Source organism: Ranitomeya imitator, chromosome 3 (genome assembly GCF_032444005.1).
Source record: "Ranitomeya imitator isolate aRanImi1 chromosome 3, aRanImi1.pri, whole genome shotgun sequence".
Lineage (NCBI taxonomy): Eukaryota > Metazoa > Chordata > Amphibia > Anura > Dendrobatidae > Ranitomeya > Ranitomeya imitator.
The window spans coordinates 713,914,437-713,929,759 of NC_091284.1; the positions used below are offsets into that span (position 1 = coordinate 713,914,437).

The 15,323-nt window shown below is 39.4% G+C and overlaps 1 protein-coding gene across 1 annotated transcript in view; it reads left to right on the forward strand.

The window, feature by feature from the left end:
* RAPGEF3 (Rap guanine nucleotide exchange factor 3) overlaps window positions 1-15,323 on the forward strand; it is a 158,440-nt gene that overhangs the window by 65,042 nt on the left and 78,075 nt on the right. Inside the window, exons 3-4 of the mRNA XM_069758690.1 lie at window positions 1,904-1,957; window positions 12,115-12,221. Coding sequence (XP_069614791.1) covers window positions 1,904-1,957; window positions 12,115-12,221 — 161 coding nt within the window. The remainder of the gene's footprint in view (window positions 1-1,903; window positions 1,958-12,114; window positions 12,222-15,323) is intronic.

A 15,323-nucleotide genomic window follows, 5' to 3' on the forward strand; every position in this document is an offset into this window, starting at 1 on the left:
ATATTTTACCGAACAAGAATCTGGAATCAACTTTTCTTTTTCTTCAATGAAAATTACCCCTGTCAGAGCGTTCATACAATTATCTATGGATTACCTGACCCCAGGTCTCACAAAGATCACAAATCTACAGCAGACTAAAGAGATACAGGCAGACATTGGGAAATGGGCACAGATGAGAGGTCTAAGGTGTTGGGTGCGTGGCATATCCAGCACAGGCATTTTACCCTTCTCTTTGCTCCAGCAGAGCTCTGTTTGTGATGGGTGTAGAAGTATTACAACATGTCTAAAACATATGGTCGGTCACAGCCGGAAGAATTCTTTATAGATTGGATGATGTTGATGGTCCTGTTTAAAAAAAGATGAAATATTTTATTGTAAAAATCTTTTGCATCCAAAAAATGTATGTATGGCTTTGTAAAAACTAAAATTTGTCAAGTATGCCCTCTCTCCCATTTTTTTTCTTATTTATTAAGTAAAATAAATAAGAAAAAACTGGTAGAGAGGGCATACTTGACAAATTTTAGGAGTTTTTACAAAGCCATACATACATTTTTTTTGGATGCAAAAGATTTTTACAATAAAATATTTCATATAGTGCCATTAATTCCACAACACTTACAGACATTATCATCACTGTCCCCATTGAGGCTCACAATCTACATTCCATATCAGGATGTCTTTGGAATGTGGGAGGAAACCGGAGAACCCGGAGGAAACCCACACAAACACGAGGAGAACATACAAAAAGACTTGTGACCCCACATCATTTAATTATTTATCGCACAGGCGCCGGCTGATGAATATTCTCATCAGCCTCGCCTGCTCTCACTGCTATCAGCACCTGTGACCGGCAGTAACCTTTTTACCGCTGGTCAGAGCTGCTGGCTCATGCAAAGTTACCATCAATCAGAGCCACCGGTGTTTCTGGCGCCCTTACACAGATGACAGCATGGGAAACTCTGGATGTTCGGGCCCCCCAATCATTTGAATGGGGTCCGGCTTTGGGTTCAGGTTATGGTACCGTTCTGGTATGCGAACCAAATATTTTGTTAATGTTCAGCTGAACCCGCTGGACCCAAACATCCACAGCTTTGCCCATCACTAACTATGAGTAATAAGCGCACAGATAATGTAGAGCCAACTCCTGTGCAGTTATGGGGTTAGCAGTCAGACATATTAAGAGTATGTTTGCACAAGGTGTTTCTTCAGTGTGTTTTTTTTCAGGAATAACGCTGTATAAAATAGGTGCTTTTTTTGTGTGTATTTTTTATGCTTTTTCCCATTTATTAGATTAAGTGTAAAACACTGCAAAAACACTGAAAGATTTGACATGCTGCATATTTCAAAAAAATCGCAGAGCAGCTCAAAAAACACAAGGTAAAATAAACAAGTGTGTGCATGAGATTTTAAAAATCTCATTTACTTTGTTAGTACTGTGAAACGTTAATTTTTTGTTGAAGAAAAACATTCAGCAAAAAACATGTGCAATGTGTGATGATCATACTTCTAAAAACGAGAAGAAGAAAATAAATATTGTGGTTCCCTAACCTGAAAGTCATTCATAGCAACATGTGTGAACAAGTTCACAGAGTGGCAGAGTATAGTGGCTGCTGACCAGACCCAGGATGCACATTTTTGGTTTTACTTTAACTCTTCTTTTTTTCTTTTTTTTTACTGTACTTGTACATTCAGAATGCGTCATGTTTTCTGGTAATGTAAGGAGATATTTGTTTCACCTTTGTGCTTGTATATGTGATACAAGTTAACACAAGTTAACAATCAGTTTTACCCTTAAGAACGTCCCGGAGGAGATGAAATAGTCCTCTTTGCCCTTTTTAGATACAGTAGTCTTTTATTTGCCTTTTCTTTAATATAATGGAGATTATTTTCGTTTTTTTTCCAGACCCCACTTCCTGATAGTGAAACTCAAGAGGAGTACAGCCAAACCGTGAAACAGGTAACACAGAGTACATTTCTACACAAAAGCTTCCTCTGTCTAAATAATTGTATTCTGCTAGGGATGACTACGAGAAATGGATAGGCCTACTGTACCTCCTGATTATTCATCTACACATTCCTATGAAAAAATGCATTGATGCCAACTAGTAGTAGAATTTCCTTGGAATGAATTCAGCTTAGCCAGTAAACCTAAGAATATCAGACTTTAAATATTACAGGTCTCTGTTCCTCTTCATTAAAGAATTACCGATCACATCTAGAAACAAAAAAGAAAAATTGCAATGAACAAAACAGCCTTCCTCTCATTCCAATGTCTTCATGTTAAAACCAAAACTCTGACCTTCGTTTGAAAATCCCAGTCCATACTGGGATATTCAAATAGAGCCTCATCAGCAGGCAGAGGCCGTGGTTACTGCTGCAGACTCTGCCTAGTCCTGAAATGAAGTGTTATCAGTGACTTCCCTTTCAGGGACTGGGCTAGTCCCTGTGCGATGAGCACTGGCCGATGTGCGCAATGATAGTGTGCTCTCACCAGCTTAGCAGTAAACAGTGAGGCACAGAAAGATTGTGCTGAGCTTTCTAGCAAGTCTTTTTCCTCACTATGGAGCTAGATTCACATCTACGCAAATAATGGTCAAAGATAGTTTCACTCATCATGTACACACTGGACAGCTTATTCTGAAACGTCCCATGAAAGCATAGTTACCTGTTAATTAATTGATATTCAATTTAACTTTCTCATTATTTGTGCTTTACGCTATTCTGGTATAACATTTGCTATACAGGTGCGCTTAAGAGCAGAAATCATAAGTATAAGCAAAGAGAAGAAAAAGAGGTGTAAACATAATTAAAAATTAATCTTTTCATATTATGTAATAACATATAAAAAGATTTACAGTTTTTTTTTTTGTAAATTACGACTGATTCACAAAAACATCAGGATTTGGTCCTCATAGATCAATCTTAGTCCTCTATAGTTAAGATATAGTAGCCAAAGTACCAGTCACTTATGTAAAGCTACATGCAGGAAATAATCCACAGGTTTCCAATGGGAGATTGCAGTATTGTACGTTTTACAGCCTTAAATGATATATTCCAGAGAAAGACTTTACCCTAATTTAATAATTTATACTACCTTGTGGTCCTAGACTCTGAATTCATTATTGGTTATATGACAACAAGCAGGGATAAAATACATTGAATACAGCCTGGATTTAGGTAGAACATCCTCGAAATTGTATTAAAAAATCTTAAATTTTACAGTAAAAATCTAAAAATGGCTGCATTGTTTGATCATACTCTTACTTTGGCAGGGAAATAGATGTTGGCAAACATGGACTTCTAGCCACGGCTGACAAATGAGGCAGTCTTATTGTGGTGTGATTGATTCGGTAAAGAAGAGTAAAATGGTTCACTTTAAATAACAAAACATTAGTAACAGGAGGAGAGATGTGGTAAAGGAGAATTGTAGCACTGTAAAGCAAAGTGATGCTCAGCATGGCAGAAGAACACATTACTTTAAATCTTGGAATAATGAAAAAGAAATTTAAAGGGAATCTGTCAGTAGGACCAGACCTCCTAAGCTGTCTATATGGGCATGCAGGTCATAGGAACTTGAATACAATGATACCTTGATATCTGCAATTCGATGTCTTATTCACGATAAATCCACATTTTTCTTAATATGTAAAAGAGCTGTTAAGATCTATGGACTAGACTGGAGAATCTGCCTCCAGAGCTTACTGGAAATGAAAGTGGGTGTTATCAGTGTGAGACATTTATATCAGAAGAGCAGACTGACAATCTTTCATTATAAATAATCTCTGGAGGGAGATTCTCGGGGAGATCTGTGTAGGAGAGCAGACTGTCAGTCTTTCATTATAAATAATCTCTGGAGGGAGATTCTCGGGGAGATCTGTGTAGGAGAGCAGACTGACAGTGTTTCATTATAAATAATCTCTGGAGGGAGATTCTCGGCGAGATCTGTGTAGGAGAGCAGATTGTCAGTCTTACATTATAAATAATCTCTGGAGGCAGATTCTCGGGGAGATCTGTGTAGGAGAGCAGACTGACAGTGTTTCATTATAAATAATCTCTGGAGGGAGATTCTCGAGGAGATCTGTGTAGGAGAGCAGACTGTCAGTCTTTCATTATAAATAATCTCTGGAGGGAGATTCTTGGCGAGATCTGTGTAGGAGAGCAGACTGTCAGTCTTTCATTATAAATAATCTCTGGAGGGAGATTCTTGGGGAGATCTGTGTAGGAGAGCAGACTGTCAGTCTTTCATTATAAATACCGTAATCTCTGGAGGCAGATTCTCGGGGAAATCTGTGTAGGAGAGCAGACTGTCAGTCTTTCATTATAAATAATCTCTGGAGGCAGATTCTCGGGGAGATGTGTCCGGCTTATAGATCAATATGTGTTTGGAGTGTTTGAGGAAACCGGGGAATCCAGAGAAAACTCACTCAAACACAGGGAGAACATACAAGATGCTATGATTGCAAAGGAACAGTGCTAACCACTGAGCTTCTTTAGGGGTTTTAATCCCCATGCAGACTTGCTTGAGCAGTTTTTTTTGTAATGAAGTAGGTTGCTAATTGACTTGGTCCTAGTCCAGGTTTACAAATTTATTTTTTCTACACAGTTTGACAGTTTATAGCATTTAAGTATCATGGGATATGTTATATAGTATTAGCATTGGAGCATCTCCACACAGGCACACATTGCCTGTATATTTTACAGTATGAGTTTCATAACTGTTCCAGTGTTTAATACAAAAAATTATGATAATCGTCATAATGTAAAATTGTGTGTGTCTAAATTCATACAATCATTATTGCTTTGTGCTGCAGTAAGTACTTTTTATTGTAGAGGCTTCCTGTAAAACGATGAGTGTTGCAAAGATCCTACGTGGTGCGGAGTTGGATAACATGTGAAGGAAAGTATACTCGAGCTTTTCAGGCTTGTTATCCCCAAAGGCGAGAAACCACACCTGTTTCAAACACAAAGCGTCTCATGCTCTGTAAAGATACCGTATGCAACTATCAACCATAACAATAACTAATATTAGGTAGTTCCCCATTAAGCCTCTAATACAGCCCTGATCCTTCAACTCCACAAAACCTCTGAAGATGTGTTGTGATATCTGGCCCAAAGACTTGAGAAGCAGATGCTGTAAATACTCCAAATTACATTTCTAAGGGTATGTGCACACTGATATTTTTAGGTGTTTTTAAAGTAAAAAATGAGCGGAAACGCTCCAAATTCTTCTCCAAAACTTGGAGTTTCTGCTCAGTTCCTGCTCCAAAACCTCAGCAATAAGACGTTGTCTTATTGTGCATATACCCTAAGTCTTCTAACTGAACTTTCAGTGATTTGTTTACAGCACATCCCACAGATTCTCAATTATAGATTGACCTGGTAAATGTAAAAATTATCAAGATTGGAACAATTATGCAGTGTGCCAGGGATCAATATTCTGCTGAAAAAGGCCACCACTACTGAGAAATACCATTGCCATGAAGAAATGTACTTGGTCTACAGCTATGTTTAGGCAGATGGTACATGTTCATAAATGCCAAGAACCAACATTTCCCATGAGAACGTTGCCCAGGGCATCACACTTACTATCCACCAGCTTGCCTTCTTCCCATAGTGTGTTCTGCCGTCATCTATTCTCCAGGAAAGATCAGACCACAGTTTTACATTGCTACATGGACTAGTGTAGGTGCTCCAAGGCAGCAGGCAGGGGTCAGCATGGACATTCTAACCAGTCTGCGGCTATACAAGCCCATACACAGCAAAGTGCAACCTCACATATAATCTGATGACTTTACACAGCCACGAACTTTCTCAACAATTTGAGGTATAGCAGCTCTTCTGCTGGATAAGACGTGATGAACTAGTTATTGCCCCCTGGGTAAAATCTGTCATTTCATCTGAACATAGCATTAGAGACTACATTCAGTGCACAGTGAGGCGAAATATATTGAAGTTATGACCAGATATATATTTATAGAGTATATTTGTATGTACATATATACATATCATGCAATATATTTTTCTCACTGTCAAATCTGGTTTATTCCAGAGTCTCCAACTAATAGGCATCTAAACTGGCACCTATTTATAGGGTAGCCACTAGTGATGAGCGAATAGTATTGTTGCATGCTCGGGTGGTCTCCGAATATTTGGATGTGCTCCGAGATTTAGTTTTCGTCGCCTCAGCTGCATGATTTTTGGCTTCTGGACAGCCTGAATACATGTGGGGATTCCCTAACAAACAGGCATGCCTCCCGTGTATTCAGCCTGTCTAGCAGCTGTAAATCATGCAGCTGAGGCTAGGAAAACTAATTCTCCGAGCACATCCAAATACTCGGAGATCACTCGAGCAATGAGTATACTCGCTCATCACTAGTAGCCACCTCTGAGTGGTATTATTTCTTTTGGGAGTAAACTATTTTCATACTTTCTCACAGGGAACATTGCCCTGATTGAAGATTTTTAATACTTGGATAATTTAAAGCTACATCCCTGTGATGTGTATTGGTGAGTTTTTGATGTTACAGATTAGGTTACATGAGATTTTTGTACATATATTTGTATCACATTTTGACAAAGTGATTTTTTTCTCGTTTTGTTATGTTATGTTTTAAATAAAGCATGTTTGTTTTTGATACATCCTGGTATTTGGCTTTGACAAAGCTTTATTGATACAGTCACGCATAGATCTAATTATTTGTTTAGTGCATTTGCACACCTAATATTGTTTTCTGTAAATTATTGTGGTTCGACAATCTTACCTAAACTGCTGCTCTGCTTTGTTCAAAGCAGTGTCGAGATTTATTTTACATCAGTCACTATTTAGGGAACTTTTGACTGGACGTGACTTTTTGGGAGATATTTCTAGGCCTTCTCTGTCATCTGAGAAGTCAATATGCAGGAAGGAGGAGGTGAGCTGTCACAATCACCTATAGTGAATGGTGGATGCTTTGCTATCCATATATAAGCATTACTTTTCAGGTTATCCTGCCGGTGATGATAATAAAAGGACTAATTATCTGTATATACAAATAAGGCTCAGTGGACAGTGTAAAAAGGATTATTTTATAATATAGATAATAATACAGAATATCAGAAACATATCACCAAATTTTATTCAAAAAATATATTAAAGAGAACGTGACAGCAGAGACATGCTGCCCAATCCATGGGTCGCATTTATCAAACTGACCAATCTCTCTTCGAGTGTGTTTGTAGGGTAAAGCCAGTCACTCTAGGGGAATGGGCAGGGGGAGGTCCCACCTGGATGAGTAGTATCTTGTGTGGGTCAGCCCCTGACGGCCTTTAAACCTTGTTTTTGTTTGAAATCTGCAGCATTTCAGAGTTAAACGTACAGTCATGGCTGAAAGTGTTAGCATTAGTGTTGAGCGATACCTTCCGATATTCAAAGGTATCGGTATCGGATGGTATCGGCCGATATCCAAAAAATATCGGATATCGCCGATACCGATACCCGATACCAATGCAAGTCAATGGGACACAAATATCGGAAGGTATCCTGGATGGTTCCCAGGGTCTGAAGGAGAGGAAACTCTCCTTCAGGCCCTGGGATCCATATTCATGTAAAAAATAAAGAATAAAAATAAAAAATATGGATATACTCACCCCTCCGAAGGACCCTGGCTGTCACCGCTGCGAGCGTCTGCCTCCGTCCCTAAGAATGCAGAGAGTGAAGGACCTTCGATGACGTCGCGGTCAGGTGACCGGTCACCTGACCGCTCACGTGACCGTGACATCATCGAAGGTCCTTCACTCACTGCATTCTTAGGAATGGAGGCAGACGCTTGCAGCGGTGACAGCCAGGGTTTGCCGGAGGGGTGAGTATATCCATATTTTTTATTTTTATTCTTTATTTTTTACATGAATATGGATCCCAGGGCCTGAAGGAGAGTCTCCTCTCCTCCAGACCCTTGGAACCATATGCACCGCACACGCCGATTCCGATTTCCGATATCGCAAAAATATTGGAACTCGGTATCGGAATTCCGATACAGCAAATATCGGCCGATACCCAATACTTGCAGTATCGGAATGCTCAACACTAGTTAGCACCCATGAAATTATTCCATAAAGTGAACTATTTCTCCCAGAGAATTATTGCAATTACACATGTTTTCTTATACACATGTTTATTTCCTTTGTCTTTATTGTAACAACGCAAAATAAGCACAGAAAAGGCAAATTGGACATCATTTCACACAAAACCCCCAAATAGACGGGGTAAAATTGCTGGCACCCTCACTTTAATATTTGGTTGCACACCCTTTGGAATAACTAACTGCAATCAATCGCTTCGTATAACCATCAACAAGCTTCTTACATCTCTCAACTGGAATTTTGGATCACTTTCTTTGGCAAACTGCTCCAGTTCTCTCATGTTTGAAGGCACCTTGTCCCATCAGCAATTTTTAATATCTCTCCACAGGTGTTCAATGGAATTTAGGTTTGGACTCATTGCTGACAACTTCAGAACTCTCAAGCGCTTTGTTTCCATTCATTCCTGGGTGATTCTTAAAGTAAGTTTCTGGTCATTGTCCTGCTGGACACAAATCAAGTTTTCTGATACGGGGCACTACATTGTGACCCAAAATCCTTTGGTAATCTTCAGATTTCATGATGCCTTGCACCCAGACAAGACACTCAGTGCCAGAGGCAGCAAAACAACCCCAACACATCTTTGACTGTAGGTACTGTGATCTTTTCTTTGTAGGCTTCATTCCAATTTTGGTAAACAGTAGAATAATGTGCTTTACCAAAAAGCTCTATCTTGGTCTCATCTGTCCACAAAACGCTTTCCTGGAAGAATTTTTGCTTAGTCATGTATGTTTTGGCAAACTGCACTCTAGCTTCTTTATGTCTCTGCGTCAGCAGTGGGGTCTTCCTGGGTCTCCTGCCATAGTGTTTCATTTCATTCAAATGTTGACAGAAAGGGTGTGCTGACACTGATGCACCACAATCCTGCAGGACAGCTTGAATTTCTTTGGAACTTGATTGAGGTTGCTTATCCACCATCTGGACTATCCTGCCTTGAAACCATTCATCAACTTTTTTCTGCTGTCCAGGAAAATTAACTATAGCTCTATGGGGTTGTAAACGTCTTGATTATGTTTTGCACCGTGGAAAAAGGAACTTCAATATCTCTGGAAATGGACTTGTAACCTGGGGATTGTTGATAGTTTTCATTAAAATTTTGGTTCATCAGACAGTTATTTTCTCCTCTTTCTGTTCTTCATGCTTAGTGTGGTACGCACAGACACACAAGCCAAAGATTTAGTCTACTTCTTTTTATCTGGTTTCAGGTTGGCTTTTCATATTGCCCACACCTGTTACTTGCTACAAGTGAGTTTGCACAAGCATCAAATGCTTGGAATAAAGTTGTTTAGCCATAATTTTAGAAAGGTGCCAACAATTTTGTCTGGCCCATTTTTGGGGTTTTGTGTGAAATTATGTCCAATTTGCCTATTTTCTCACTTTTTTATGTTGTTCCTATACACACAAAGGAAATAAACATGTGTATAACAAAACATATGTATTTGCAATAATTTTGGGGGGGAAAATACTTCATTTTCTGGAACAATTTTAAGGATGCCAAAACTTTCGGCCATGACAGTATATGGCTGAAATCATTCAGTCACGATCTGATAAATATTGCCCCTGCATCGGGCAGCATGTATCAGCTGTCATTTCCCTTTATTCTTCATTAAAACAATAAGTAATTTTCTGATGATTAGAAAAGTAAAAAAGCCTGCTTGCCGCAGGTGCATTATTCATGTTCTAAATCTTGCTGCCACTGACAGTAATGATCAGAATATAATAAAAGGCATCCACTGGTATAAAATCTTCAACTTTATTTGTATATAACTAAAACATGTCCACATGCACCCTTAGTCATAGTTAGTCCCTGCTTATCCGGCCAGCTATAGCGCTTACCGAATTAGCTGCAGAGGGAAGCCGGATACCTGGATTGCTCCTGCTGATCTGCTGTCCGGTGCCGCGGCTGCATGTGTCATGGCTGTTTCACTGTCACAACACATACATGCATGGAGAGCCTGTTTGTTGGATTAAGGTGTGGATTTTGACTAGGCCACTCCAAAACATTTACACGTTTTCCCTTAAACCACTCGAGTGTTGCTTTAGCAGTATGCTTTGGGTCATTGTCTTGTTGGAAGATGAACCTCCTTTGTAGTCTCAAATCACTGACATATGGAATCAGGTTTTGCTCAAAAATATCCCTGTATTTGGCACCTTCCATCTTTCTCTCGAAAACGACCACTTTCCTTATCTTTGCTGCCAAAACACATGCCCACAGCATGATGCTGCCACTACCATGTTTCACTGTGGGGAAGGTGTTCTTGAGGTGATGAGCTGCGATAGTTTGGTGCCAGACATAGCGTTTCTCTTGGTAGCCAAAAGTAAAATTTTAGTCTCATCTGACCACAACACTTTCCCCCATACATTTGGAAAGTCTCCCACACGTCTTTTGGCAAACTCAAAACGAACCTTACAATTTTTGTGTAAGTAAAGGCTTTTTTCTGCCCACTCTTCCATAAAGGCCACCTCTATGGAGTGTATGACTTAATGTGGTCATATCAACAGATACTCCAGTCTCTGCTTGGGAATTCTGCAGCTCCTTCATTGTTACCTTTGGTCTCTGTGCTGCCTCTCTGATTAATATCCTCCTTGCTCAGGCTGAGAATTTTGGTGGACAGCCCTCTCTGTTGTGGTACCACATTCTTTCCGTTTGATGATAATGGATTTGATGGAGCTCCGGGGGATCATAAGAGATTGGCATATTTTTTTTTTATAACCTAACCCTGACTTGTACTTCTCAACAACTTTGTCACTGACTTGTTTGAAGATCTCCTTGGTTTTCATGGTGATGTTTGGTTAGTGATGCCTATTGCTTAATGGTGTTGCAGTCTGTTGACTTTCAGAAAAGGTGTGTATTAGTGATGAGCGAACGTGCTGAGATAACGACTTATCCGAGTATGCTTGTGTGTTATCTGAGTGTCTGGGAGTGCTCGTATATTATGTTTGAGTCCCCGTGGCTGCATGATTTGTGGCTGTTGGACAGCCTGAACACATGCTCATGACTTACATGACTTATGTAATTGGTTGCATCAGAAATTTTGGGGGCTTCGTCGCAATAGGGGTGAATCCATATGCACATGACAATTTTTAGGTACTTGATCTGTGACAAAGTCACTGGCAAAGTACTGGAGGGGAGATATGTAGCACTGAGGTTTTTAGCTCTAGTAATATATATAAAAAAATCTCCAGCACACTAAGTGCTCAGAGGGGTTAATCGGCCATGCTTAGTTCTGGGTTGATTGAACAGGTGTAGAGTGGAGGAGTCAAGAGTATAAATACCCAGCCTTCTAGAGCATTCAGGTGGGGTGGACCTGGAGGTACAATCTGGAGCTAAGGTTTCATGTTAAGGAAAGCTGAACCTTGTGCTGTTTGTTCCTGAAGCGGATGGATACCCGGAGTGACAAGGACTATACCATAGGCTATGTTTTTGTTTTCCTGTTAGGCCAGGAAGGCCGTGTTTATTTATTTTGCTATAGTTTACCTGGTTTATGCAGTACTCTTAATAAATCAGTGGAAGATTTAAAGATACAGTGTTCCTGTGTCTACATCTATGTGCAGCCAAGTGAGTCTATCTACCACAGATCCCATAAATTCAATTTATGCCTATATTTTTCTCACTTCATCAAGTTAGGCTATTAAGTGCTGATACATCACATACAAATGATAAAAAATGACAGTTAATATTATTTTGATGTTCACTATTGATAAAAAAAAAAACCATGGCTACGTTTTAAGGCTATGTGTGCTCGATGCATTCACAATACCTTTTTTTGCATCGAGGGTTTCCAAAAATATGTAGTAAAAATCAATAGATTTTACATCATTTTTGGAAAATCGGTAAGAATCATCGTCATTAGTATCAATATTCGTCATTTCGTTGTGCGCTTCCAACAAAAGCCTGAGTTTGTATTTACTGCACAGCAATGTTATTAATCAATCCTCCAGGTCTTTAGAATGTGGCTTGGCATGTCCTGAAGACGTTGTACCCTTCTGTTCCTCTAGGTGGTGTCACACAAAGTTTGGAGAGCCGCTAAAGTCCTGCATACCTATGTTCTTGCCATGTCACCAGCATTGATGCGTGATAGAAAACACCATTTTCGGAATCACAGGTATAGTCCTAATAACCCGAAACTACGGACTAAAACATTTTTTGTATTATTCGCTTGTCTCCTATTTATTTCTTACGGCTTCTCTCACTGCGCTGTACAGACATTATCAGCCATTCTATCATACATGCATGAGGCCTTACATACACTAACAAGGGTCTGTTCTGGCATCACCGGCGCGTTACATTAATGGTTGATTTATTTATGTATTTCATGTGGTATCACCGGCGCGTTACATTAATGGTTGATTTATATATGTATTTCTTGTACTGATGAATGAACAGAGTGGAGAAAAAGTGTCAGCATCTCACTATTCTCAATAGTAACCATAAGGGGCAATTTCCATCTTATAGCCTGATGGCACACATACTGTAGCCAACGTTCGCCATCACACAAATATAAGGCATACCGAAAAATCTCTGCACAAGAAGTATGTTAACGGCAACTACTTATAAAGATCTACATACATGATTGTCAATAGTTCTCTGTATAAACAGACTAAATAAGGGATATAATATGTGAACTCAGCAGATTGTGGGTAAATATATAGACAGTCCTCACCATGTGTTTTACAAGTTCAACATCTGTCCATATGGTGAACCAGAGAGACCAAAGAAGGAGCCTACACGTTTTGGAAGTTAACTATTTCCTTCAATCTAAGTTCATATTCATGGGCACATGATATCATATAGTTCATATTTAATATTTTAAAATAGTAATATATCCATTTTCAAATCAATAATGGTGAATCTGCAGTACCCTGCCGCGGCCACTATGCAGGTGGTGGAGCTGTGCTGTTCCGCTCTGCAATTGATCACATCCGGATACCACTAGCAATAGGAAGAGCAGATCCGTGGGAGTATCAGGTGTCACCCCCCCACCCCTCCACTCCGATCTGGTATCGATTACAAATCTTAAGGATAAGACATCAATATTAAAGTACTGGTGACCCTTTTAAGGGGAAACAACAGGTTTTTGCTATTTAATCTGAGAGCAGTATAATGTAGGCATTGAGACCCTGATTCTAAGGATGTGTCACTTACAAGACTGTGTGCTGTAGTTTCCATACAATCAGTGTTTTATCAGCAAGAGATTATCACTGCAGGACTAGGTCTCATGTGCAGGGTAGTCCAGCTAATCTATATAACTCCGCCCTCACCACTGATTAACCGCTTGCTAACAATGTACAGTGCACACAGGAAGCTGCCAATCAGGGGTGTGGGCGGGATATACAAAGCTCAGCACTTTGACCTCTACTACATTTTATAACATAGAAAACAGGGATTGTAGCGAAACTGCACCAAGCAGCCCGATAAGTGACAAATCAGGGTCTCTGTCCCTTTATTATGCTGCTTTCAAATTCCATAGGTAAAATCTGTTGACAGATTCCATTTAAGTCAAGCTTTGACAAAGAACACCGCGGTATGATCGAAAAGTCTCACTTTCTATTCATTTGCCTAGGATGCATTTTTAAAATTTATTGGAATAAAGAAAACATTTTTTTTTATCAGGAGCTGGAATACATTCCCCATGTTTTTATAGTAAATTGTTACAAATTCCCTCAAATATAATAAATTCAATTTAATTCATTGCTACACATTGAAACAAGAAAATGTCTAGAGATTGAAGGGAATAAATAATAATGTTGCCTGTTATCATTATTAGTAACCATATTTTCATAAGCAAACTTCAATTTTTAACCCTATCATAGTAATTTTCTAATATACGTGAGATTTATATCCTTTCATTGGTTGTGAAAAGGGCTCCATCTAGTGGCCAAAGAATGCATAGGTCATTTCCTCACAACAATCTAATCATTAGATTGATGAATTATTATTTTGGAGATTTGTTTAGGCTATGCTTAGGAGTAAGAAACATTTGCGATCTGAAAATGATATTGATACTCCAATGTATTACAATGAAAAACCATTTAATAGTAAAAATCCACTTATGGAATAACAAAATTAATTCAAGGAATTTTGTTTTTGTAAAAGTTTTTTTTATTAAGTAAAAGTCATAAAAAAAAATGGAAATCCCACTTAAAAATACATAGAATAACTGCTGCATGTAAACAATTCTTCAAGATTTTATACACTTAAAAATGCAAAAAGCAAGACCTCACATTGCAAGAACAGTAATAACAAAGTCTCAAAATGCAGATAAATAATAATAAAAAAAATACAGTTGTGTGAAAAGTGTTTGCCCCTTCCTGATTTCCTACTCTTTGGCATGTTTGTAAACACAAAATGCAGTTTTTAAATGAAGATCTTTATTACTGAGTTTGCATATTTTTCCCATATTTTCTAGGGTTTCCTTCAGGTTCCCACCTTACTTTTGCACCCATTTGTAGCTACACATGTTGCATCAATTGTATGTCCCACCATATATAAATTATTATTATCATTCATTTTTATAGCTCCATTTATTCCATGGCGCTTTACATGTGAAAAAAGGGGCATACATAGACAAGTACAAAAACATGAGCAATACAAGGCACACACAAGTACAGAAGGAGAGAGGACCCTGCCCGCGAGGGCTCAGTCTACAGGGGATGGGTGAGTATACACTAGGTGAGGGTAGAGCTGGTCGTGCGGTGGTTCAGCAGACTAAGGATCACTGCAGGTTGTAGGCTTGTCGGAAGAGTTGAGTCTTCAGGTTCCTTTTGAAGTTTTCCGTGGTAGGCGATAGTCTGATGTGTTGAGGTAGAGAGTTCCAGAGTATGGGGGATGCACGGGAGAAGTCTTGTATGCGGTTGTGGGAAGAGGAGATAAGAGGGGAGTAGAGAAGGAGATCTTGAGAGGATCGGAGGTTGTGTGTAGGTAGGTACCGGGAGACCATGTCACAGATGTATGGAGGAGACAGGTTGTGGAAGGCTTTGTATGTCATAGCTAGAGTTTTGAAGAACTGGAGCCTCTGGACAATTGGAAGCCAGTGAAGGGCTTGGTAGAGAGGAGAGGCTGGGGAGTAACGGGGAGACAGGTGGATTAGTCAGGCAGCAGAGTTTAGGATAGATTGGAGGGGTGCAAGAGGGGAGGCCAGAGAGTAGGAGGTTGCAATAGTCAAAGCGGGAGATGATGAGGGTGTGCACGAGCATTTTTGCAGTTT